The following is a 26,740-nucleotide window of genomic DNA, read 5'->3' on the forward strand; positions in this document are numbered from 1 at the left end:
TGATGTAACGTACCTAAAAACTTAACCAAGCCCCATTCATTTATAGGCTATCTGGCTGACTCTGTCGACCGAATGCATCTCTTCAGCGTTATGCACGCTTCGGAATATCTACAGTCCAAATGTGAAGGTGTCGCGGTTGCTCCTGCTGGCGGGCGCATCGCCCAATCACATAACTGAGTATTTAGGTAACGCACCGGTTTTATGTATGTACGCGCACGAGGGTTTCGTCGAGATGGTATCCCTTCTTCTTGAATTCGGTGCCGATGTCGAACTGACTAATAGTCAAGGCTGTACCGCGTTATCGCTGGCAGCTGCCCGAGGACACTGCGACGTTGTGAGAAGGTAAAGTTTTTATAAGTCTTCAGAACAATGCAGTGCAATTGCTTATTGTAATGTACTTGATAGATTGGCTGCCGCTGGAGCCTTGTTAGGACACGCGGATATGGCTGGCCAATGCCCTCTAGTACACGCGGCGAGGCACGGAAGACTGTCCGTGGTTGGGTATCTTCTTGCTTGCGATTGGATCTTACCAGCCGGTGAGAATAGATCGGAAAGCGGTGCGTCAGAAATAGGCAGAGAAGAAGCTGCCCAACAAGCCGTTGTTGCAGCCGCTTCGCAAGGTCACGAAGCTGTTGTGGAATATCTTTTAGACATGGCTGAAGTGATTGTAGATCGTCCCGATACATTGATAGGTGAAACCGCTTTAACGATCGCCGCCGCGAATGGCTCGACTGCAACAGTTTCCGCACTTTTGGCCCGCGGTGCTAATCCTACTGCTGTAAATGCGAAAGGCCTTTCCCCTCTCATGCTCGCCGCCAAGGAAGGACATTGGGGTACTGCTGAACGACTTTTACAAGGTTTGCTTTTTTCTTTTTATAGTACAACTTGTGATTGAAATTATTCAACGTACTTGCGATCCGAAAGAGATTGGCTTTATAATTGTTAAATTATTCTCCAGGAGATCTATCCATTAGCACGGACGCAATATTGGACGAAGCTATATCGCTTCTGGAACAACGCGATCCTGATGGTCGCACCGCGTTAATGCTGGCTGCTTCCGAAGGTCACACCAATCTTATCGAATTGTTCCTCGATAAAGGATCGATTTTAGAAACAAGAGACAAGGAAGGACTCACTGCTCTCGGTTGGGCTTGCCTTAGAGGACGCGTAATCATCGTACAGATGTTGCTTGATCGTGGCGCCAATGTTAGTACGAATGACAATACTGGTAGGACTCCTTTGGATTTGGCCGCATTTCAGGTAGAGTCTATTTTATTTATATATGCAAATACATATATCATTATCACGTGTATTGATCTCTAATATTCACAAAATTATATACAGGGTAATCCAAAATTGGTACAGTTGTTACTCGAAAAGGGAGCCGCGGTGGAACACGTCGATCTTCACGGCATGCGACCTTTGGACCGTGCTATTGGATGTCGTAATATACCGGTGGTCCAATGTTTTCTGCGTCGTGGCGCTAAATTGGGTCCTGCCACATGGGCTATGGCGGCGGGAAAGTCGGACGTTTTAATAATCCTGCTAAATAAGCTTTTAGAAGACGGCAACGTTTTGTATCGGAAGAATAGATTAAAGGAAGCGTCGCATCGATACGCGTATGCTCTTAGAAAATTTCCAGCCTCGCCGGAAGAAGATTGCCAAGGACAAGAACAAAGTCATATGATGCTACAGCTGCAAACTTTTACACAGCTTCGATTGAATTTCCTTCTAAATCTCAGCCGATGTAAACGCAAGATGAATGTTAGTATAATACAAGATTTTTTGATATTGTTTGGATTTGCCTATACAGCACGGAACATTGTAACAACATTGCAGCAACATTGCCATAATATTGTAACCTTGCTGCAATGTTCTATGCTGTATGAGTTGCTTTTTGTAATGTTCTTGAAATGTTGTAATATTTCTAATGAAATATTACACAGTTATGTTTTCACAATCCCTACACAATATTTACACAATCTTAGAACAACTTGAAACATTGCTCCAGCGTAATTGAAATGTGGCGTGCTGTATGAATCCAAATTTCAAATTTATTCTTGGTTTTACATCGATGTAATGCATTTCTTTTCCACAGGAATGCGTCGAAGCTATCGAACTCGCCGATGAAGCTCTTGGCGTCCGTTCCATTTCTTACGAAGCATTCTATGCCAGAGCTAAGGCTCGTGTGGATTTAGGCTTATTAGAAGATGCCTTGTCGGATGTTCAGGAAGCTCTTCAAAATGTGCCTGCTCACAATAGACAAGATCGTAAAGTACTCGCAGTCTTGAAAGATGAAATCCTTTCTCGGATCGATGGTACTGGAACTAATAAAGGGCATGAAGATTATATCGCTAGATCTCGCCTTCGAGCGTCAGTGGATACTCTTACAGAATTATAATATGTTACTTGATTATATATATAAGATGCTCGAATAAATTAAGTCTATACAAATCGATTCGATTCATAAGCGCAATAATAATAATAATAATAATAATAATAATAATAATAATTTACGCTTATTATAATCCATAATGCAATTTACGAGCGTATTTAAAAAAAACAGTCTCAAGCTTTATTTAAATTTAAATTTTCCTAAAGCCTAAACATGAGGTTTTTCACTCTGCATCTGTGCTTATCAAATGGTAGCAACAACTTATCGTGAAAAATCAAGAAACTATATTTTTAATATTGAAATATCTCTGTATCATAAATACATTTCTGATGTGATGGCGCTCTTGACGAGCGGTTTTTACATACTTTTACTATATACATTCGAATAACTTATATAGATATTTAATCCTTAGCGTTGCTCAGAAAATTCAACACGAAAGTTTGATTCGATCATATTTACGTTCTGTGTTAAAAAAAGAGAGAGAAAAAAACTTCTCTTTTTCATCGAAAATATATAATCAAAGATATGTGTTAAACGATTCGCATGCGGATTTAAATCATTCTCAACTTGCTTTTATCAATATTTTACAATCTTTTAACGCATATATTTATATTATATTTAATGCACAAAATATAATTGTATGCTTAAAAGCTAGTTTTGAATGAAGATTCTGACAGATGATTGAGTTATATGTTACTATAAATGGTGTGTTATTTTATAAGTCATATTTGAAAAAATTCGTTTTTCAGTATTCTTTATAGTATCTACGGATCTTGCCAAGTAAAAGTATTTTTAGAGCTTATGAAAATTGCTGTAACAAAAGCGTGTCGATTTAGTAGTATTGTCCGGCACAAAATTCGTCGATTAAATTATCATTATAACCATTTATTAGAAACAAATTGTAATATATCAATCGATGATATACACATCGACGTTATTGTCAATTATTATTATCATGCAGGATATTTGGTATTTATATAGCTGGCAAAACATTGATTAAAATGTTTATTTGAATATTAATTTTAAACATACGAAAGACATCCGACACGTTCTAATATTATACGAGCTTAAATATTGTATGACATATACATATATTGTATGATTTGTGAAGTGAATATTGCATGATATTTATTCGATTGTATAAATCGAATAAAAATATATACGGTAGATCTTCGTATAATGCGAGGCATATATTCCGCGCTATGTCCTACATTATGCAATGTTTATAGTTTGTATAAAATTTGAAAATACACGTTGTTTATTATAAAAGAAACACAAAAAATTTTTCACAAATTTAAGAATTTAAATTAAAATTTAAGAATTATCGTATAAAGTGTAATTTATCGCACGTTATAAAAATATCACGTTCCTCATACGAGATTTTATGTATATAATCATGTGTGTATTATATTAGTATAATACACTAAATAATTACTCTAATGGAGTGTCATTCTAATTGAAATGAATTATTTAATTTGTTTTTTGATATCAGTATTTTATATAATAATTATAAAAAAAAATTATATATATATTATGCAACATCTCGTTAATGAATTAAACGTGGAACGTATATTTGTATAATTATAAATTATATATACTTTTAAATTTTTCAGATATAAAGTAGACATCTTCACTATGGACATGAGAAAAATATGATATTATTAACCTCGCAGCAATATTTATAATATTTACATCTTGCCCTAGCGTACATAAAGTGTCGCAGAAGTCGAGTTTCTTGACCAATTTGAAAAACAACTATATCGAATGTTATTGACTCCGTTATGATGAACAATGGTGTCAAATAAATTAACTTTATATTGCAATGGATACTTCTACTTTTATATTGACATATCCTGATAAAACAACTAGTAATATAGAATTTTAAATATTATAATAGTGAATATCTAAGTTATTACCCAGTTAGCCAAGTCTGCTCGAACAGATTTCGCCAAGTGCTTGCTAAAAATTGTTGTCAGCAAAAAGGCTACAATTTTGCTACAAGAGTTGTTATTACCTGATTAAGCTGGCAGATTGGCGGCAAAAACCGAGCAAAGCTTGCTGACAAAATCCGACAACAAATTGGCGGCAAAAAGCAAGCGAAGCTTGCTGCATTACTTGACGTCAAATTGGCGGCAAAAACCAAGCAAGATCTGCGCGCACAAAATTTGACGTCAAGTTGGCGGCAAAACCCGAGCAAAATCTGTGCAGGAAAGTCTGATGACAAATTGTCAGCAAAAAGCAAGCAAAGCTTGCTGCATGACTTGACGTCAAATTGGCAGCAAAAACCGAGCAAGATCTGCGCGCATAATTTGACGGCAGATTGGTGGCAGAAACCGAGCAGAACCTGCATAATCGGTATTTAAATGCCTTGATTCAATAGTTCCTTCGCTTTCCGCTACGCGATGCACGCTTTCTCGCAATCAAATTTCTGTTAGAAGTAGATATAAAGCCTGCTAGTGGCTATTAATAAAAGATCAAAAGTATATTTCTATTGGTTTAATTTTTGATATCTCATACAAGCCTAATATGAGAATATTAAACTGATTAGAATCAACAGGATAAATGGAAAATTATTCTATTTGAAGCATAAAGCAAGAGTTTAATTATCATATAAATTATGTCTCAATTTTATAAATTAAATTTAATTATTTTCACAATTTACTTTATTATTAATTTAATTAAGTTGAAAGAGAATTTGCTACGTGAGATATAACTACGATATAACATTACATTTCATAGTTATTTATGAAGAGAAAATTATAATTTACCAATAAAATTTATTCTGTAATATTAAATTTTATTGCACTTTGGTCAAAAGCAGATCATGCTCGGTTACTACCGTCAATATGCTGTCAGATTGCGCGCGCCCAGATCTTGCTCGGTTTTTGCCGACAATTTGACGTCAACATGTCAGCAAGCTTTGCTCGGGTTTCGTCACCAATTTGCTGTCAGGTTATGTCAGCAAGGTTTGCTAGCAAAACACGAGCTTAATGCGGACACAGATGGCTATGAATTTGGTGTGGAATTTTGATTAAATTTGCTGCCAATTTGCACACAATTTGTTAACATTTTGCTTACTGCGTAGTTAAATACCTACATGAGAGAGAATGTTTGAAAATGATTCTCTTCATAAACATATTTATAAAAAACATATTTATGAAAAAATAAAATAAAAACATGAGAGTAATATAGTAGATACTTATTTCTATTTAACAATACAAGTTGACACAAACGTCCTTTTGTTTTTTTTGTCTTTTTTTCAATATCCAGTGAATAATAAGGATAAAAAGGGCGCTTGCATTGCGCGACTTATTATATGTCGCTAAATGAAATGCATTCAGTATAAAGTAATTTAAGTTTTGACTTTTTATATATTAAAATTGAAAATTAAACTGTCTTGTTAGAAAGAGAGAACGAAAAAGCGGAGAGAGAGAGAGAGAGAGAGAAAATAGTGATGTTTACACAATTTTTTATTAATATCAAATTATTCAGATAGCACTGAGTGTTCTCTGGAAATATGAAATGGCATAGTGCAAGAGATTTCAAATGATGAAAGATAGATATCGCTGGTTGAGCATGTTTTATAAAATTAGTCCTAAAACTTTATAGCCAGACCGTGTATGTATATATTAAATTTTCATAAATATATTTATAATACTATCTTAAAACGTATAAATATCCTACAAATGTCTTATACTATTCTAGACATATTCAGGATGATCTTGAGAATGTTTTAGGTTATATCTGGGCATAATTTTTCCGTACTATCTCTATTTACTTAACGCGATCTTTGAATTTTTTATTTCATCTTATTGTTTATTAGGTTGATGTAAAGATCAAATTATTTACTTCTTTAATGCGTAATATAAATTATCTTATATATATTGTATTAACTGTATTTTAGGAAATTTAAATGTTAAATTATATACAAACTATCTGTTAAATTAAATTAATTAAACAGGAAGTAATATCAAAGGAAGTTTATTATAATTGGTTTTGCTGGGCTCGTTTTGAATGACTTAAGATATAAGATTGATCCTTGGCAAAGATCTTAGTTAATGATATTTCCCTGCTTGCAAGAGGATTTTTAATATGATCATTTTCAATTAACTAAATAGTATCAGAATTAATAATAATACAGATTGAAAATTAATGAAGTTAATAACAAAGATTAAGTATAATAAGAACATCTTTTAATATTTTACAGTGGAATTGATGCAATCTAGCTATTGTAAATTGATATAATACAAAATTTCGTCCAATAGACGGAAATCAGAACAAAAAATAAAAAAATGATCTTATTTCGCGTCGAAAGATTCGAGTTCTTTTTATAAAAAAAAGAATATTAATAGTTTTAAGTTCATTAATAGATCTTTTAATAAAGTAAAATATATTAAATTATTATATAAAAATACTGTTTCATTACAAAAATCTGTGTCGTATCATCATAATATAACGCAATTTCGTTCTTCTGTATAAAATAATTCTGAAATAAATAATTTTTTTAGCAACGCTTAATAAAATAAATTTTTTTAAATTCCTATTTAAAGCAAAGATTACATAAAAGATTTTTCCTTAAAAATTTTTCAAAAAGTTATAACTTTTTATGTCTAACATCAATTTTTGCGAATACAAATCTCCTTATAAGGATTGATAAAAATAAATTATTTAGGCATTTTTTTCTTTAAATAAGCTACAGAAAATATTAATAGCAACGACACATGTTTAAATTTAAATTGTTTCAAAATTTTTCTAATTTTTTGAAGATAAATACATTAAAACAAAATTATTAAAAATTTATGTTTATTTTATTTTTTATTTCATTACATAGACATTATTGCAATGTAATAAATATATAATAATATATAATGCAATAATATGCAATAAATACATTAAATTAGATATCACAGACCCTCCAGGGATTCATTATTAAATAATAATATCTATATAAATTGTATCTATCTAAAATTATACTTTTCAATTCACATTTTCAATTCTCGTTTTTCGTGAACTTTTATTTATTAATAACTTTTTAATAAACAATGAACAATGACAAAATTTTTAAAAAAGATTACTCAAAATTATCATCTTAATAAATATTAACTTTTTCTTTTTGGACTTAACTATATAAAGATAAAAGTAAAGTAATATACTTAAATAAAAAATCTTTCTTATAAATATATAATACATAAATAAAAAGACAAAATTATCAAAAATTTGTTTTTTTATTTTTTATTTCATTACATGGACATTATTGCAATGTAATAAATATATATAATGCAATAATACGCAATAATATGCAATATAATAAATATATAATAAGTAATAAAAAAAATAAAATAAAAGAACATATATATAGGTATAATACCTTTTTATCATTTCAAAAATAAAAAAATTTTTATAATTTTTTTAATATTTGTAATTTAACATATATTTGTCTGTGGTATTAATATATACGATACCTTTTGTTTTTTTTTTTATTCTAATGTAGTAGTGTAATGTGGTAAATATCCTGCAGTTTGCTGCATCAGGAAAGATTAGTTTAGAAAAACACAAATGAATTGGGATAAAGGAAATATTATAATAAAGAAAGGATATAAAAGAGAAGAAATTGTGACTGTAATTTTTACATACATATATGTAATTCGTATGCGAAAATCATAAGCGAAACAAAGTTCAATCATGTACAATTAAATGCTTCAACATCTAATTGTATAAAACTTTTAGATTACAAAATTTGGTCTTAAATGTGTGTAAGTATCATAAGCGCAAATGCATTAGTAATTCAAGATACAGTAAGTACACTTCATTTAGTTATATGTAGACATTACATTTAATGTGTGTGAATTATTTAAAACGGAGAGCTACAAACTTAACAGCGTACATTTCGTATATGTATATAGTTGATGTATCGTTAGCAAAGGAAATGCTTCAATACAGATGTTTCAATACATTTAATTAATATTTAATATGCAGAAAAATATTATTTTTTACATATATATGGTAGAAAATAATTTGTCTAATTATATATTAAATATTGTTTTATCCTCATTTACATGTATGCGTATATATCTAAACATTTTCGATCAATATTATTTTATATAACAGACGATTTTCGTGCTTATATTTATTACATTCATCAAAAGACAAGTATATTATTCTTTATATAAATAAAATCAATAATCAATATATAGATATAATTAAGAGAATTAAGTATGACTAGTTCTCCAATTAAAGAGATTTATGTATATATTTTTTATATACAATAGCATAATTGCATATATATATATTATCTTAACACAAAAATTTAAGTTTGTGCAAGATTTTTATATAATGAATACCATATAATTTTGTCTTATACATATATGTTGTACAGTTGTAACGGCAAATATATTTTTGTATCGAAATTGATTGTATTTGTTTGCTTTATTAAATTGTGCAAAAATTCCAAAGAATTTATTCTTAACTAATTGTGAAAAAAAATTAGGACACAATTTTATAAATGTATTATATATATTACGTATTACCTTATGAGTAGACTAAATATACTTATTAGTAGTTTTATATATATTAAGCTATATATATTCTACATTCTCCCAAAAAAATCCCACAAACAAAATAATATATATACGAATATTATTCGTATCTAGTAATCAACAAAGTTGAATAGAAAGAATATCTAAAATCAAGAAATATCAAGAAATATCTAGAAATAATACATGAATTGCAAAGAATAAGTAGATTTAGTTAATCGAACAAAAATCATTTATATTAAAAAAAAAATAATAAATAATATTCTCATCGAAACCTGTTATATGTGTCAAAAAATTTGATCGCAAAAAATGCAACATAAATATCAAGAGTGGAAGTATCGTAAGAGTACGATTGCTGCAAACGTATTGTCAGCGATCTGGCAATAGTCTTATTGTTAATATATTTCAGCTGGATTTTTGAGATATGCCAAATCACCAACAGCAGTGTGTCTTTAAAGATATCTATTATCGAAAGAGTACTAATGGTCCTTGTACGTATCTTTATTTTGGTAGCCTTGAACATATCCAGATGTGTCTGATATATCTTTGCGACCTGCTATGCCTTTACCTTTCCCGGTTTCGTCGAAACGTTGCTTATGGGAGCCAGTATATTTACTAACATCGGTTAGTCTGTCGACCGTCGATGCTGCTTTTCTAGCCTATAAATCACGTTAAATATATTATAATAAATATTATATTGCTATTTTATTAGATATATTTTTTTCTTTTAATATTGCAAACAAAAAAAGAAATTTTACAGTATAAATTTTTATTCAGTTAGTACAACTTTTTAATATTATTATTTTTATAAAAAATTAAAACAATTATTTTATATAACTTTTTCTGCTTAAAATATTTTTGTAGATTTTTATTTTTAATTGACGCAATTTTTTGATATTATTTTTGTAATAAAGTAATATGTAAGATTTTATTTTCAGTTGGCGCAATTTTTTGATATTATTAATTTTTGTAGGATATATTACAAGATTACAGATTAAAACAAATGTGGAGAACATAATAGTTTTCCACTTGCTCGCGTGAACTTGGCGCCTTTTTTTTACCTTTTTGAAAAAGTTAGTTTTTTTAAGGATACATTAAACACGAACGTTTCGAACCATTTTTTGATTCTTGTTTAGCGTGACGTTAATATTGAGTTTTAAAAATATTAGAGATTAATTTCTAAATGTAGTCTGATGAAAAGTAGTCTGGCGAGCCGTTCTCCAAATTAAGATTTAAGTCTCAAGTCGCCATGAAATGCACATGCACACCATAGCGTTTTGTACTGTCTTCAATCAACTGTACAAAAAAGAACAGTATCTGATGAGCCATTCTCTTGATTATTATTAAAATTTGTTTTTCGTTTAATAACTCTCTGCATACTTATCTTTTGTTTAAACATATGAATGTATCAGGATTTATTATATTAATACTAATAATAATAGTATTGATATAATTCGAATTGTTCGAGAAAATGTGCTCGCCAGATTACTACAAAATAACAAATTGTAGTCTATTTGCATGTCGAGTGCGAAATGACTAATGTAATTTCATATATTATTGTCTGATATTTTTTTTAAGGAGAGGGTAGAAGGAAAAGAGAACAATGGCTGTGGGGATGGGATAGAGAAAGTCGATCATTTTAAATATTTACGTTATATGTTGCAAATAATGGAATAGAAAGACATATTAAAGAAACGATTAAAAAAGTTCTGTGCGTCACGAAGCAGGTAAATAGGGCAAAGAAAATTCGCAGGAGACTTTAGAAGAAGGATCTGTTTGATCATTTAGTAAAGTTTTTTTAATGTATGCAGCAGAGATCTGGGGATGGAGGGAATATGAGAAGTGCCAGGATAAATTTGTATAATAGACAGATTAGACTGGAACACTTCAAATTATATTGTTAGGGAAGAAATAAAAAGATAAGAAACAAAAAGACAACTTTTAAAAATAGAGACAGATAAAAGAGTTGTTAATTTTGAAGAAAAAATTAGGGAGAAATCGAACAATAATATATGTTGAAAGAATGTTTTAGGGAAGTACAGAAAAATAGGTAAGCTCAAAATGGGTGGGAGATAGACAGAGAAATGTATTTTCAATGGAAATGGAATGTCCGGGATAGAAATTAAAAGATTAAGAGAGGAAGGTTTCGAAGTAGTACAGAAGATGAAAGAGATGTAGAGAATCAAAAAGGGCCCAACAGAATAAAATTTAGAATTCTAGATATGATATAAGATATAGAGATCTTATATACGATAGGAGTGCCAGGATATTTAAGAAAACAAAGTCAGAAAGATTTTTAAAAGATCATTGCGAGATTTAAAAGTGGAAACGAAGAACTCCGGAATAAATTTTGGCGTGAACAGGAGGAGAAAATATGTAGGATATGTCAGAAGGAAATTGAAATATTAGAGCATTTAGTAACAAATTGTACAAATTGTATAAAAAATACAAGGAATAATAAAAGAGTGAATCAAATTTTAGGAGAACAAGGAGAGGAAATCAGTTGAATGAAGAAAACTAAGAGGTTAAGAAAAGAGAATAAAGTAAAAGAGATAATCTAGAAATAATTAAAATTAATTAGGATGAGAAGCAACGTTGTAATATAAGTTAAGCATATTTTTATATAAAACATTATTATAAAGTCTGCAATGTATATTTTATGTAAAACCCCTTTCAATGCCAAAAGGTAAGAAATAAATATCTATCTATCTTATCTATCTTATCTATTTTTTAACACTTAATATTAATGCTAAAAATGGACCAAAAAGTAGTCGAAATGTTCATATTTAATGGATGTATTGTGACGAATGTTTTGAAATATACTAATAACTAAAAAAAAAAAGATGTTTTCTCTTTTTTCTTACTCTTCAATTATCGCGCTTTGGCTCTTACTATTAATTTTTAATTTTTTAAATTATTGTAATTATTTGTCCATGTTTTATTTTAACTTCAGATAAATAAGTTTACGTACTGAACTGGAGCCAGTTGTAACTCCGGGTGATCCACAATTGGCCATCTTTTTTTTTATTTCCGTTAATTCCACTTTCTTACTTTTGGCTAGTTCGTCGAGAAATGTTTTATACTGTTCAAGACCGAGCTTTGTGGATCTATTGATGTGACAAAAACATTAAAATAAGTTTAATGATATAAGCAAAGCATTATTTTAAGCTATAGTAATCACAACTTTAGAACAAGAGATAATCATAAAACCAATATAATGAAAATATAATAAACATAATGAAATTAATTTTTTAAAAGACATACTTGTGTTTTTTGAAATAAATTCCCGTATCCGTAGTAGTGATTTTTTTCCCATCAATCACCTTTGCTTGCTTCATCCATTTGTCACTTTGACTTAATGTAATTAATTTACCATCGCTTTTTGGATCGCCGAACTTGGAAAATGCTTTGAAGTTCGCTAAAAAGCTACCTGATTCGGCACCGGGACTACTTGGCGTTGAATTTGTTGAACCGTCTTCGATCTTCAAATTCGTAACTTCATTTGCGACAGAAGTCATTGTGACCTCATTGTTGACAGTCTCATTTTTTTCAGTGTCGGTATCATTCTTCTCCGATTGCATTGTGATGGCTAAAACAAAAATTGTTTGTCGTCCATTTAGTTGAATATGCAATAACTGTCACAGCTCAAAGGCAATATTTATATCGTGATTGCAATTTTGCATTCATTGTACATATTCTTTCATTATACATTTCTACATTTATTATAAATTTTCTACATTTATTATACATATTCTTTCTCAGGGCTACTGGTATATTACTAATCGATAACTGTAAGAAAAATCATAATTTTATTTCGACGAACAATAGTCTTGATTAGTAATAATTTATATATAAATACAGGATTTTATCTCGTTTAATCTCGTTAAAAATTGGAACACTCGTAAGCGAATAGAGAACAGTAAACTGAAGACAAAAGTCCATTACCATTTTGCAACAGTTATTAATTAAAAAGGATTGGCAAATAACACACACACACACACACACACACACACACACACACACACACACACACACACACACACACACACACAATTTATTTACTTTATCAATGTCATCAAGTTGATTATCTGCCATGTATGATTAAGATTGATTAAAAATATATGTATACAGGATGTTTCATATAAAGTGCGACGAAGTTTTCTCTAAAATTGATGTCCTAGAAATATCGGTTATATAATAACAAAAATTGTAGAAAAATATTAAAAATAAAATCGAAAAAAAGATTAAAAATAAAACTGAAATTATATTTTATTGCTCATGATTTTTTATAAATTACAGTTTTACTTTCCTTGATGAACTAGTTTTTACTGAAAGAATGTATGTGCTATTTCTTTCGTTTGTTGCTAGATAATCGATGAGTTATCCAACTGTTGCGTCTTCATTCATTATACATATTTTTTCTTAGGGTTACTACTGGCGTATTACTAATCGACATTACCTTATAAGAAAAGCTACTTTCGTTTCGACATTACCCTATAAGAAAAGCTACTTTCGTTTCATCAAGCAATGGTCTTAATTAATAGTAATTTTTATTGTATTTCTTGCAAAAAAGTCTTTATGATAAAATCATAAGCGTACGATAAATTTATTTACTTTATCAATGTCATCAGCGAAGCTATTTATCTAAAATATCTCTTTGCAAGATTGATAATGTTGCTTCACGCTTATAAAAGTTATATATATGGAATGTTTTATATAAAGTGCTACAAGCTGCTTTTTCTGAAACTTGATGTCTACAAATAAACGTTTCACATAAAATTTATAGGATTTTGAAAGAAAACGTTGATATAATCTTGATTTTTAAGATCATTTTTCAAGGTTATATGAAAATCAATTTAGTTTTTTTAAATGGAACCGCACTTTTTATACAAATTAATTCCTCGCAATAATTGGCGTAAAAAGTTATAAGGGTAGGATGGGTAAAAATTGAATAGTTTACGAAATATTTTGTACACTATTTTATACACTTTAATTTTTGACATAATTTTACATAAACTATGAAATATTTCATAGAATATTCATTTTTCAATTACCTTGCCTCAATACTTTTATGCACAAAATAATGAGAGGAACTGATGTAAAAAAAATACATAGTTATTTTAAAAGAAAAAAATATGTAGCTGCTTGTTGTAAATTCATTCTTATTTATGAATATCCATATTACACGAGATTTCATAAAATAAAACATCGCTTGGCTTTTATCTGCCTAAATATAGCTACAGACTATTAGAAAGAAGAGTAGCATTGCTATAGACAAGTACTATAGATGAGTACTATAGACAAATTCAGGGCTAACATGTGGTTGCATGCTATAAATATGCACGACGAGACTGTTACCGCATAATAAATATCTAACATTAAAATGCATATTTATGCAACAAAATTTTCCTTAAGATATTTGTTTAAATTATACTTGATAATAATTTCGCAATATGTTTCTGTTTGTGCAGATGTCTCATTAATCTCTCATAACTTATTTTATATATAGTTTTAAAATAAAAAATAAATTTACTAATAGTATAAAAAATATAAATTAATAAAATATAAATTTATTATGTATTAAATTTATTAAATTTATGATGTATTAAATTTATTAAATTTATGATGTATAGTAAATGCAAGCGTGAGCGTCTGTCAAAATGTCAGATCGCGGTGCGCAGGAAAACATTATGTGGGGATAACGTTGTTTCACGCCTATAAATAGGTATTACGAGCATCGTGTGTTAACGTAATTAGCGTCATCGGTCAGTCAAAGTGCAATAGTGATTAAGTAATATCAGCACAATCGAATGTCAAACTCGAAAATGTCGTCCACCATAATAGCATTGTTCGACGGGTATATTTTTTTCTATATATACTTGTGATTATTATTAAATTACAAATCACTATCCATATATTATTTCCGCAGTTCGACCGAGAGAAAGACTCACCGCGCTTGTTGACTACTGAGGGAGAAGCAACGATGACGATCCGTTTAGCGATTCTAGGTCAGTATGCGCGTTGATATTAATTCCGTCGCAGAGACGACTATGACGTTTTGGGGTATCGTCGAGCTTGAAGAAGAAGATTACGCGCCTCGTGCGATCTCATCCACTCGTCGTAAAAATGTATTTCGAAAGCGATTTTGCTTACTTTTTACGCGCACAAATTCGAGAGCAAACGCAGATTGCGTTGCATTGCGTTTCGGACAACTCGTGCGCGTCGCGACATGACCAGACGCGCATGTACTCTATCGATCTTTTCGCCCCAGGAAGCACGCAGTCACTCTCCCGCATCTTTGAAACTGCGTTCTATCACAGCTGTCTCCTATCGAAACTCAGGAAGAGAAGTGCACACATCTAAAATTGTCCGGCTGATTCAAAGTTGGAGAATTAAACGTCCTATATAGGCGTATGAATGAAATGAACTAAAACGATACTATAAAAAATAAAACGATACTGTATATTTGAAGCAAAGGTAAAAAGTATCGATAAAAATTCAATTCACTTTAGAGGGTCAAGAAATCGATTTTTTTTTGTATTTTCTAAAAGTACAGTTTTTTGTGAAAGTAATATTTTTGATTTTCAAATTTTATTAAAAAAGTCGCAAAATTGACGGAATTATAAGATTTTGAATGGAATGATGCAATTATATAAAATGCGTTTTTTTTCAAAACTTTTCAAAGTTGATGTAATAGTTATTTCGAAAATAGACTAGTAGAATAACTTTAATTTTTTTTTAAATAGAAGAGAACATTTTTCTGGAGATACCGTACCTAAATAGAATTTAAAAACTTAATAATTTATATTTTTAATATTTTTCTAATGTTCTGAAGAAATGAATAAATTTTATCAAAATTGAAATATCTAATTTTGAAATAGCATTATTTTATTATTATTATTTTATTATTATTATTTTATTATTATTATTTTATTATTATTATTGTTATTTTATATTTTTTAATTTTGTTTAATAAAATTAAAAAATATAAAATAACAATAATAATAATAAAATAATAATAATAAAATAATGTTATTTCAAAATTGGATTATAGCTTCAGTATCCCATAAGCATTAGACAGAGTAAAGTTAGAGCGAGTTTATTTATTTCAAACAATTACATGAGAAGCAGTATGTCACATAATCAAACTATGCATTTTTAAATACATGATAAAGGCTTATTTTCAACAAAAAAAGTAAATATCCAAGATATAAAATATAATATAATTAAAAAGTAAATCCAAGATTTAAAAATATAATATAATTTAAAATATAATTTAAAAATAACACAACACATACATATTATTTAAACATTAATAAAAACATATCCTAAATATAAAAAAAAAAGTTCAATTTCTAATAGTTTTAAAAAAATAGTCTTAAAAAAATTTCTTTAAGTAACTATTAATTTTGTATACTGTTTTTGTAATAGTTTTTAGGCTCTTAAATATCAACAAGCGCAAAATCTGCTTTAAATGCACGCGCGATGCATAGTATGTAACGTATGTCATGAATTGAAATAAATCATTTACACGTTTTGCCACTTATCGTTGGCATTGAATTGTTAGGTAGGTTGACACGCATTTATAGAGCCTTGATGTTGCATGCAACCTTTAAATAAAGTTGTATCTCTAAGTATAAGGATTCCAAATCAAATTGCATACCTAGAGTTCCAAAATTCACTACTACGTTGGCGTAACCGCGTTTCAAATTTCTTCTCAAACATATAATGTATATGACGTCATTCTACTTTGGTGTCACGATGGAAGATTTTTTATTATTGAGAAAAGCCTTTGTGTGTGGACGTTAAAATAGCTTTAAAATAGCTCGTATATAAACACGACATTATAAACGCAACACTATAAATATGTCACTCAATACCATTTTGCTCCTACAATTGTCGAACTTATCTTTGACTAGTAAATACACGATTGTTTTTACATCAGTTATTTATATTCATCAAAGTACCAGAACTTATTTGTATTTATTTGTATTTCTGTTAAATACGTTTCGAATAACAAAACGTACGTTTCGATTACGTACGTTTCGATTAAAAAAATTAAATTAAAAAATATTGTCACGACTTTTGTAATTTTTAATGAAAATTTAAAACTTACAAATTTATAAACATAATGAAACAAATCGACAGAAATTTTTAATTCTATGAGCTCGAATATTCAATATTGGTTAAAGCTGTTCACCTGTTCAATTGTCTCTGTTGAGATTTACACTTTTTTCTTCGCTCGTAAATGGAGCGTTTATTAAGCGTTTATTAAGTGATAAACTTTTATCGGTCGACGTAAACTCCACTCATTTCCGTAACTCCAGTTAGAACTGGCCAGAGCGAGACTGCGAACACGACTGAATCGTTACTGCCCGCTGCTGCGAATGGTACCCCCACCCGTAACAAATATGTATACATATATCTTTCAAGCTTTTCATCATGCAGAGTATTTGAAGAGAGCTCCAAAATATTACTATTTATACCATTTTTGCCATCATCAGAATTGCTTCGAATTTTCAATTTTCATTCAAACTTTTATAATTATCTATAATTTCTTTGTTAAATTAAAAACGTATGTAATGTATTTTAAGAGATCTCGTTAGTAATCTCTGAAATATTTGAAAAAAATTAAAATTTATTATACTTAGCAATTTTTCATTATTTTATAAAATTTTCAAAATTCTTCTTACTTTCTAAAATGATAAGAAGAGAGAAATAATTGCTGCGGCGCAAAATGCAGACTAAAAAATTGTAATATATACGTTCCTATAGAAAAAATATTTTTCAGAAATTTTGAATTTCGTAAATTCCTGTAAATTTGTCATTACTTAGTAATAATAATTATCGAAAATTACTCGATTTATTAAATATATTTAATCCTTTACCATTTCTACATCTTTTGTGTTTCGTTTTATAATATTTAATAAAATAAGAGTTTTATCATATTTATTAAGAGAAGTATTTTAATAGTGGAAATTCTAAATTCCTAGAAGAGAATTAAGAATATTTGTTTACAAAATATTAATATTATCTAAAATATATCGTTTGAAATATTAAATGAAGAACTTACGTAAAGAACTTATTGAAAAAATTTTTTAAAAAATTTTTATAAACAAAATGGCGGCACAGCAGCCATTAAGAAAATCCATTTTTTTCACGATACCTCCGTGGGCGTACTCCTACAGGTCGCAATTTTGCATCTAGAACAAAAAACCAAGAAAATTTTTAAAATATAGCCCAATATCTAGTGAAAGACGTAGGGGTTTTTGAAAATATTGATTTAAAAAAAAATGGCGTGAATTTCAAGTAAACAATTTTTTTTTTAATTGGTCCAAAATCGGCTATAAAATCGGTTCAACTCAACCAATCAAAAAACCCCTACGTCTTTTACTAGAGAATGTTATTATGAAGTTACAGTTAAATTTTGAAATCGATCGGTTGAGAATTGTAAGCGCTAGAGGTACGCCCAGCTCAAAAAACACAGTTTCGAGAAAAACGCGATTTAAATTTAAAGTAGTGAAATTTCACCAAAATTTTTTATTTACCTCTAATCTGCGATGCCTGCGCCGTACAATTGGCCTTCTAGATGGAGATTGTCCTGCTCTTCGTCCTTCCTTGCAGAAGTTGAGGCTCTACGGGCTTCTTTGGCCTGTTCAGAGAGCGAATGCTCGGACAGCGAAATACGCGTAGCGTCGGCGTTGCAACAGAAATTATAACAATTGAGTCCGATGGTTATACCCAAGATCCGCATAACTTGCATAATTCCAACAAATCCATCGTTGAAAGCTAATACAGCAAGATTAACTGCGATATCGAGAATAGCCTTGCCACTGGAGACACTTTTCGGCGCGAAAGACCAGACAAGCGAATTGAAGCTTTCGTTCGAGTTTTGCGTAAACCCGCCTAAACAACGTGTCAGTAGCTCATCGCTACTCAATTCCTCATACACTGGCTTGATAGCTTTAAAAACTTCCATTGGCATGGCAGGATCATGATTATACCCGCTTTTATTTCCACTGACTGCTTTGTGCAACTGCCAACCGCACCAAGAATTGGAGCCCTCTGGGCAGAAATGATGTTGAGGTTTACTGTTTGTTGAAATTTTGTGATACAACGTTGCCCAAATTGCCTTTTTCATGTCTTCGAGAGAATCACTATGCCTTCGAATAGCGAGCCCGTAATAAATACTCAATTTATCAATTAACTTGCCTGTTAATTTTCCTTTTCCGCTGAGCCCTTTTGTCTTCTTTACTAAGTTCCTAAGCCTGTTGCCCATCCTTTTCTGTACGTGATCTATGCATTCCTTTTTTTTGACCGTTGGATTTTGCTCGAGAATAGCCTTGAATGTTTTACAGTCACCGTCTCCAATATAATTAATGTAATTGACATCATTTTTTTCATTTGCACGAGAAAACATTTCTGTTGCAGCATCGACCTCCATCTTTCCGGCAGATCCTTCGTGATTCGCCTCGCACGTTTCGCCGTGTGATTCCTTCCACTCTTCGTATTCGGCAGTACCTTCTTTATTCTTCCAATACATGCAAGCTTTGCAGAACTCACTTTTTACTACAACATCGACGACTTTGCCAGTGTGCCATCCAATTAGAGAAACAATTCCAAACAGTGAAGAAAAGCCTCGACGTCGCCAGGACCCATCGCCTGAGACTGTAATTCCATTGTTTTCACCTGCTTCTATAGACATTTCGCTCTCTCGTTTTGCAGCTGCTTTCATTGAAGTGGAGCTTACTAAGTCAGACGCCTTACCAATATGTTGAATTATCTCGTCGTAGCTTTTGTTATGAACTGGAGCTGGTAAATCCATGAATGCGCAAAACTTTTTTATGCCATTTACGCCAATGCCCAACAAACGCATTGACAATGTTAGTCGTCGATTAATTTCGTATGCTTTATTCTCAATCTTTGGGCAACTATTTATACAAACGAGGGCGCAATTATCGCAGCTTACAACGAGTTTGAAGCCCAAGCCTTGTTTACTTGATTCGGTGAATTTCACCGGTTTCTGACACGTCTTGCACACTAATAATTCAGATAAAGCAGAGAAAACTGACGCAAAACTCACTATACGATATCCAAAAGAGCTGTCAAAATCGATTTCGTAATTATCTTTGGATAATTTAAGTTTTTTCGACGACGTGCCGACGCTCTCAGCTTCTTGCTCCAGCACGTATCTATTCTTCACTGTCTTGCCGCTGCTTTTCCTTCTCTTGGCGTAACTCTGACTGCCTCTTTTTCCCTTTCGAGACTGACACGGTTGATATATACTGTTTTTATCCATTTTCTGGTACGAATGTTTCTAAAGACACAAATAATTTCACAGAAACAATGCCGAGCACGTGTCAAGCCACGCGCACTCACGAACAGAAAGTAATCGCACTGTTGTATTTTCTAACAGTTTTTCGGAGCGTAACCTATGATTTCAGCGCCAAAATTCTAGTATTAGAGACATTTGCTGGCTAAATTTAAAAGCTATAAATTATGTCAAGTCGATATATTGACATATTACATTATCGATTGCCGAACTCGACAACGCTCAAATTACGCGCAAAACGGCGCCGTGCCTTCATTCGGAAAATCGCGTTTTTGAGCCACTTAAAGAATTCTCCACCACATAAAACCATTTTGATATCATTCTGGGATACCTAAATGAGCATTTGAGACGATAAAAAAAATAGAAAAAAAAAATTTTATAAAGTAGGATTACCCCAGATTAATTTTGATTATTTTTATTTGTAATTTTTTACGAAACTGCCTTATAAATAATGATAATCTTTCTTCACGAGCAATAAAAAATTTAACGAGATTTCTTACAGCTTTTGATGATAATTTTCTCTTGCATTTGCATTTTTTTTTAGAATTAATTCTTCTAGCAGAAATTCAGAAAAAATAAACATGTATTAATATAAAGGTAAATTGTGTAAAAAAGCATGGATATTCCTGTTTTATTCGCATAGACAAAGTCTTATATATGTTTAGACTAATTCAATAATAATTCTCACAGTGATTTTTGATATCTTATGTGATTAGTTCTTTTATTTTACATTTTAATATATTAATTTTAAGCTAAAATTATATATTCTTTATCATTATCTTTACAACAATTTTTACTTGAAGAAGAAATTTTTCAAAATCCTTACACATTTACGGGATGTAAAACTCATTTACATATCTTTTTCAAAATTGATTTTAATTTTTTAATTTTTAAGTATTTATTAATAAATTATATAATACTCTTTTTGTAAAACACTTTTTGCTAAATTAAATTGAACCTACAAATAAAAATGTTCTTTTTTTATTATAATGTAAAATATATATAGGAAAACAATAAGGAAAAATAAGAAAATAGGTATATAATAGGTGTAATAAACACAACTTTTTTATTATTTATATCTAAGGAGAAATATTCTTTATATTATGAAATATTTTTACTGGTAATGTTTTATATTTATGTAGATGCTTTATATTTATATCTCATTTTACCTATAAATGCTTAACTATACGAAAACATTCGAAATACATAAAATGCATATGCATAATTTGATTTGTAACATGAAATCTATAAGATCTAAAAAAAATAAAAAATTTTTTATTTTTTGAATTACATTAATGTATCTTTTTAAGGTAATAAATTGATAGCAACTGTAAAAAGAAAAAGATTAATATTATTTTTAAATTTAAATATTCTTTTTAAATTTATGGTTTTTCCAGAGAGAATATCTTTTAATATATTTTATATATTTTTTTATATATTTTATATATTCAAATGTATTATTATTAAAAATAATTATATGCTGATTAAACTGTTATTTACAATTATATAATTATTATTTATATCTTATACATATATGCAATTATAAATAAGTAAAAATATTTTCAATGTTTTTCAAAATTATTTTTAAATTGATAACAAAAAATGTATTTTTAAAATAAAATATAACTAAAACTTGTTGACGTGCACGGACTCAACTTGAGTTTATAGGGTGATAGACTGAACACCTCGCATTATGCCATTACAGTTACTTATTTATGATTTTATATTACTAATATTTATGTGGCAGTATATATATTGTTGCGTCCCTGATTTATCGATCCCTGAGCGCCTACTTTCCTGCGATCTCCCGTGTATCATCGCTAAGTGGGCTGTTTATTAACAACCGGCGTGTTGTTGTTTTCCGGCATCATATTGGAGTCCGGAGTCAGCTGTCGTGCTGAGCGGACGCGTTTCGGTCCGCGGCTCTCTATTTCATAAATCTGTGTTCTCCGAGTTCTGTGTTGTGTTCTCTGGTGTTAATAAAGTTCCTGAGTTCTATTTATAAATACGTGTCATTATTCTCGAGTGCCGCGAGATTAGCGTGAGCCGATCGGTTGTGTCGCGCGCGATTCGAGAAATATCGTTCCGCGGGCGCAACAATATGTATATGTTTATATCGATATAATTGAAAAAATATCATTATTGATTTGTAAAACTATGATTATGATTGCTAGCAGGAACAAGGATAATAGCCAATTCTTGTCTGGCATTATCCTTCAATAATAATAATCATCTGTGTACGCAGTATATTGGTGTTTGTACCAACACAGACATTACATACATATGAAATGCAAGAGAGAGACAAAGACAGAGCAATAATCTCTCCTTGTCAAACCGCCAGTATGTTACCATGGAAATTTCCCTAGACGTATGTTAGATATAAATCTAGTAATATTCGTAAATCCATTATTTCTCCTGGAAGAAATGATATTTTTCCATGAATTATTTTTAATACATTCCTTATAGAATTATACACGGTACGACAGAGTCAGATTTTGCATTTTGGCTCTTAAAAATTTATAATAAATATAATTCGCGAGACTCGTATCTAGCTGCATCTGACCCGCTATTAGACGCGCGTCTCTCTAATTTAGTAATATTCGTAAACCCATTATTTCTCCTCGAAGAAATGATATTTTTTCATAAATTTTTTTTCTAATATATTCCTTATAAAATTATGTATGGTGCGACAGAGCCAGATTTTGCATTTTGGCTCTTAAAAATTTATAATAAATAAAATACGCGAACTCGTATCTAGCTGCACCTGACCCGCTACTAGGTGCGCATCTCTCATATTTATTAGCAATTTTATTTTGATATTTTATCCAAAAAATCGCTCTATGGCACCTTGCAGACGATCCTCCTGATTACGAATATCATAATTTTAATATGATTCTCTCTATATTTTGGCCAAAATAATGGGTTTATGAATTTATAGTTCCCGGCTCTCCGCCGACGGAGAGATCACCATCTCTCCAGCCGACCCTTAAAGTGAGTTGTGGAATTGGGCTTAAAGGCCATTACACATAAAATTCCATAAGCACGTAAGACGTAAGCGTAAGGAAATCTACCAATCACGGTCGAGTATTGGCCCCTCCAATTGATCGAGTTCCTTACTCTTACGTCTTACATGCTTATGGAATTTTATGTGTGATGGCCTTTAGACTGTGGTAGTGCCGCGTCGATAACAGTGATTCTCAATGCTCGGATCCAGTTTTTTAATCAGGTTTTTAATATACTTGGCGTCGCGACGCTATCGCGTCGCTTGAAAGATTGATGGTCTTATGAGATTTAGCATGACTGGAAAAAAAACTTGCTGTATACTACTGTAGGTAATAAAATCTTTGCATTGTCGATTGTAATAAAATAGTGATTTGATACAATAAATTTTATTTTGTTATTTTTGGAGACAGGTATATAAAAGATTAATTTATTTTCGATGATAAAACGATAGCTGGATGACCTGAAATACTCGCATGATTTGAATAACTCATCTTGTAATTGTCTTCAATATAATTAACACCGTCGGTAATATCATCTTTTCTATTATCTCCGGGCCCACGGGGCCCACTTTGGCTGCGTTCCACTTAACGATCGCAACGCTCGCAGAATCATCTTATCCTTGTTGTTCGCTAAGTTTACGAGTGCCGCGATCATTAAGTGGAACGTAGCCTTGGTGATCACGCTTTATCCAATGCTGTCGGGTGGTAGTGTCAAGATTCCAAAATATCACGTGGCGAAAATCCTGGAGATATTATACGGAAAGTTTTCCAGATACTTGGAAACCGATGTGTTGAAACAAATCTTCGAACTATCTTTAAAACCACGTGAGAATCGTTTGAATTTCGAATTTATGAAAATCATACATTCTTTTCTGCTTTTTTTTAACAGTCTTTTCTCTCAACAGCTGGCGCGAATAGCACTAACCTAACTTAAATTTAAAAGAAGAGAATTTTCGTGTTTAAAATTTAATTAAAGTAATATATATACTAATTTACAATTTTTTGACTCTTAAGTTCTCCTGAAATATTATAACTAGTCATTTAATGATTGATCATTAGCATTCAACCGAAAATAAAGGAAGACTCACAGAGAGCTATATACATGTACATATTAAGTTAATAATTCTTTAATTTTATTTGAAATATTCTTATTTTCTATACTCATATATATATATATATATATATATATACACATACAATCGCAATTGTCACAATGTATAAGAAAACAGGTAATAATATGTTAATACTTAAAACGTGTTTTCATAACAAGGCAATATATGTAGAGTTTTATATATAATTATTTGTTCTACTTTGCCATAAATTATTAGTATTATCTGAAATAGTATATCTTCCTCTGTTTATTTTCTCATAAAATATATTCTTTGCAGTATTGTTTGTGCTAATCATTGATAGTGCTGTCCTTCATATGTTAGCAATGTCTTTTGAAGATACATCATCAAGTAATGAGTCAAATGCTTTTGAAAAGATATCTACAGCGTGTAATGGTTTTACAGATTCATTGTACATGGTATGTAATCAATGTCTTTTTATCCTATGTCAATCAAGTTTATACTTTGAAAGTTCTAATTTATAATTTACATTTTGTGTTATAGACTTTATCAGTATACACTGACAAAAATATGATAATTTCTCCTTTGAGTTTACATATGTTGTTATCCTTACTTTCTAATGGTGCTGGCGGATCTACACTGGATGAGTTGAGATCTGCTCTTGGTTATAGTGATAAAGAATTTTTGAACGATGAATTTAAAGCTCTGATCATTTTGTTAAATGTAAGGTGAAAAACATTATATGTGATAAATATTATAATACATAATTCTTCTAGGAAATGACATATTCAAATATATTTTAGGATATGAAAAATGTCACATTGCATGTAGCAAATGCAGCATATATTCAAAAAGAAGTTGATTTAACGGAAGATTTTTTATCAACATGCATGAATATTTTTCAATCTTCTATTTCAAAAATAGATTTTGAAGATAATATACATGCTGCAGAAACTATTAATACATGGGTTCAAGTAGCGACACATAATAAAATATCCAATATAATATCTCCAGGTATATTGTTCACATATATGATTAACTATTAAAAATTGATAGCTTTTATGAAGCATTTTCAATAATCAAATATTTTATGTGAATAGATGATATCAGTGTAGATACAAAATTTGTGTTGCTAAATGCTGTTCACTTTAAAAGTAGATGGCTAAAAACATTTAATGAAGAAAATACACAGCAACGCAAATTTTATGTTTCAAGAACAGAAACATATCTTGTTCCAACAATGTTTAGAAAAGCGACATATTTTTATGGTGAAATTCCAGTTTGGAATACACAATTCATCGAAATACCATACTTGGTAAATAATTATTACTTATAAAGAATGTATTCAAGAATAAAATTGAATAAAAACACAATATTATAGAATGAAGACATTGTAATGGTAATACTATTGCCGGATAGAGAGATGGAACTGCAGGTTCTGGAAAAAAAATTTAATTGGCAAACATTGGTGAATAGACACAGATTTTTCGACGATTTCGAATTATATCTACCGAAATTTAAATTTGAAATTACCATTAATTTGAAAGATATTTTAAAAAAGGTAAGCAATATGTTTTAAACTGACACGAAAGGGAAAATTCACATAAATTATAGAAACTAAAATTCTTACTTGCAGATTGGCTTGAATATGATGTTCAAGGATAATTGTGATTTTAGACGTATCTCAAAATTTCCTTTAAAAGTGAGCAATGTGTTACAAAAAATTTTTATAGAGGTTAATGAACAAGGCACAGAAGCTGCTGCTGTAACGGGTAATTTTGCTATTGAATTTTGTTCATGAATAATAAAAGACTATGCGAATACTAATAAATATAGAAAACTACTAAATATAAAAAATTTATTAATTACAGCTGCCGAAATGAGGACAAAAAGAATGGCAATTTCACCAATGGAGTTTATTGTAGATCGTCCATTTATGTTCGCAATCGAACATAAACCAACCAGACTGCCGCTATTTTTAGGAAGCGTGCGAAAATTGAACTCTTTAGTGAGAGATGAATTATAAATTCTATTATGTTTTTAAGTTAACAATTTATATATATCATACTATACATATATAAAATTTAAATTTTTTGAGACTATATTATATATATATATGTATATATGTGTATAATATAATATATAGTTTCAAAAAATTTAAATTTTTTTTCTTTATATATAAAGTTTAACTATGTTAATAAATAATTTATATTTTTCGAGAATATGCTTGAATGAGATTGGTTAATTTGTTTATTATTCACAAAAATGCCAAGTTGCTTAGTACACTTCATATTTCGTACAACATCCAAATAAATTCACATTTGTAGGCGAATTTTTCTTTATTTTTATTCTTTTTTATTCTTAATTTTTCCTAAGAAAAAGATGTAGAAAGTTTAGAAAATTTAATA

At 30.0% G+C, this 26,740-nt stretch overlaps 4 protein-coding genes across 13 annotated transcripts in view; 2 read left to right on the forward strand and 2 right to left on the reverse strand.

The window, feature by feature from the left end:
* Rols (zinc-RING finger and ankyrin repeat domain-containing protein rolling pebbles) overlaps positions 1–2,532 on the forward strand; it is a 46,918-nt gene extending 44,386 nt beyond the window's left edge. For all 4 annotated transcript variants that reach the window (XM_083107391.1, XM_083107395.1, XM_083107406.1 and 1 more), the window contains 5 exons: positions 47–342; positions 406–857; positions 959–1,260; positions 1,345–1,764; positions 2,099–2,532. In XM_083107391.1, coding sequence (XP_082963517.1) covers positions 47–342; positions 406–857; positions 959–1,260; positions 1,345–1,764; positions 2,099–2,401 — 1,773 coding nt within the window. In that variant the 3' untranslated portion in view covers positions 2,402–2,532. The remainder of the gene's footprint in view (positions 1–46; positions 343–405; positions 858–958; positions 1,261–1,344; positions 1,765–2,098) is intronic.
* Positions 2,533–8,013: 5,481 nt separating this feature from the next.
* Positions 8,014–17,298, reverse strand: Ringer (tubulin polymerization-promoting protein ringmaker). Of its 2 annotated transcripts, none has more exons than XM_083107538.1 (4): positions 17,129–17,298; positions 12,193–12,517; positions 11,900–12,035; positions 8,014–9,587 (listed from the first exon to the last, which is right to left on the reverse strand). In XM_083107538.1, exons 2-4 carry the CDS (start codon positions 12,507–12,509, stop codon positions 9,408–9,410), a joined length of 633 nt encoding a protein of 210 aa, XP_082963664.1. In that variant the 5' UTR covers positions 12,510–12,517; positions 17,129–17,298; the 3' UTR covers positions 8,014–9,407. The 2 variants fall into 2 exon arrangements, with proteins under 2 accessions (XP_082963664.1, XP_082963673.1); XM_083107547.1 differs by lacking the exon at positions 17,129–17,298 and adding an exon at positions 14,880–15,287.
* On the forward strand, positions 14,651–26,554 carry LOC145976409 (antichymotrypsin-2-like). 6 transcript variants are annotated; one of them, XM_083107483.1, is made up of 9 exons: positions 14,651–14,785; positions 14,858–14,936; positions 24,651–24,790; positions 24,876–25,055; positions 25,136–25,346; positions 25,433–25,647; positions 25,714–25,893; positions 25,969–26,104; positions 26,204–26,554. In XM_083107483.1, the coding sequence occupies exons 2-9, from the start codon at positions 14,912–14,914 to the stop codon at positions 26,356–26,358; spliced, it is 1,242 nt and encodes a 413-aa protein (XP_082963609.1). In that variant the 5' UTR covers positions 14,651–14,785; positions 14,858–14,911; the 3' UTR covers positions 26,359–26,554. The 6 variants fall into 6 exon arrangements, with proteins under 6 accessions (XP_082963609.1, XP_082963602.1, XP_082963628.1 ...); XM_083107494.1 differs by lacking the exons at positions 14,651–14,785; positions 14,858–14,936 and adding exons at positions 23,944–24,087; positions 24,168–24,366; XM_083107476.1 differs by lacking the exons at positions 14,651–14,785; positions 14,858–14,936 and adding an exon at positions 21,919–22,600.
* On the reverse strand, positions 17,821–20,421 carry LOC145976375 (uncharacterized). Its single transcript, XM_083107437.1, has 2 exons — positions 18,477–20,421; positions 17,821–18,131 (listed from the first exon to the last, which is right to left on the reverse strand). The coding sequence occupies exon 1, from the start codon at positions 20,225–20,227 to the stop codon at positions 18,479–18,481; it is 1,749 nt and encodes a 582-aa protein (XP_082963563.1). The 5' UTR covers positions 20,228–20,421; the 3' UTR covers positions 17,821–18,131; positions 18,477–18,478.
* Positions 26,555–26,740: the final 186 nt, after the last annotated feature.

Source organism: Camponotus vicinus, unplaced genomic scaffold (genome assembly GCF_025532165.1).
Source record: "Camponotus vicinus isolate PSW18456_S1 unplaced genomic scaffold, iyCamVici1.0 SCAF_1, whole genome shotgun sequence".
Taxonomy (NCBI): domain Eukaryota; kingdom Metazoa; phylum Arthropoda; class Insecta; order Hymenoptera; family Formicidae; genus Camponotus; species Camponotus vicinus.

What these genes read in the sequence shown, in the direction of transcription:
- Ringer (XM_083107538.1), bottom strand. Translation starts at nt 12,509, where the DNA reads ATGCAATCGGAGAAGAATGATACCGACACTGAAAAAAATGAGACTGTC. An exon ending in ATTTATTTCAAAAAACACAA is followed by an intron (nt 12,036 to 12,192) that starts GTATGTCTTTTA and finishes TCACATCAATAG; the next exon opens with ATCCACAAAGCTCGGTCTTG. An exon ending in TTACAACTGGCTCCAGTTCA is followed by an intron (nt 9,588 to 11,899) that starts GTACGTAAACTT and finishes CGTGATTTATAG; the next exon opens with GCTAGAAAAGCAGCATCGAC.
- LOC145976375 (XM_083107437.1), bottom strand. Translation starts at nt 20,227, where the DNA reads ATGGATAAAAACAGTATATATCAACCGTGTCAGTCTCGAAAGGGAAAA.
- LOC145976409 (XM_083107468.1), top strand. Translation starts at nt 23,955, where the DNA reads ATGCTGTCGGGTGGTAGTGTCAAGATTCCAAAATATCACGTGGCGAAA. An exon ending in CTCTGATCATTTTGTTAAAT is followed by an intron (nt 25,056 to 25,135) that starts GTAAGGTGAAAA and finishes AATATATTTTAG; the next exon opens with GATATGAAAAATGTCACATT. An exon ending in TGAAAGATATTTTAAAAAAG is followed by an intron (nt 25,894 to 25,968) that starts GTAAGCAATATG and finishes TCTTACTTGCAG; the next exon opens with ATTGGCTTGAATATGATGTT.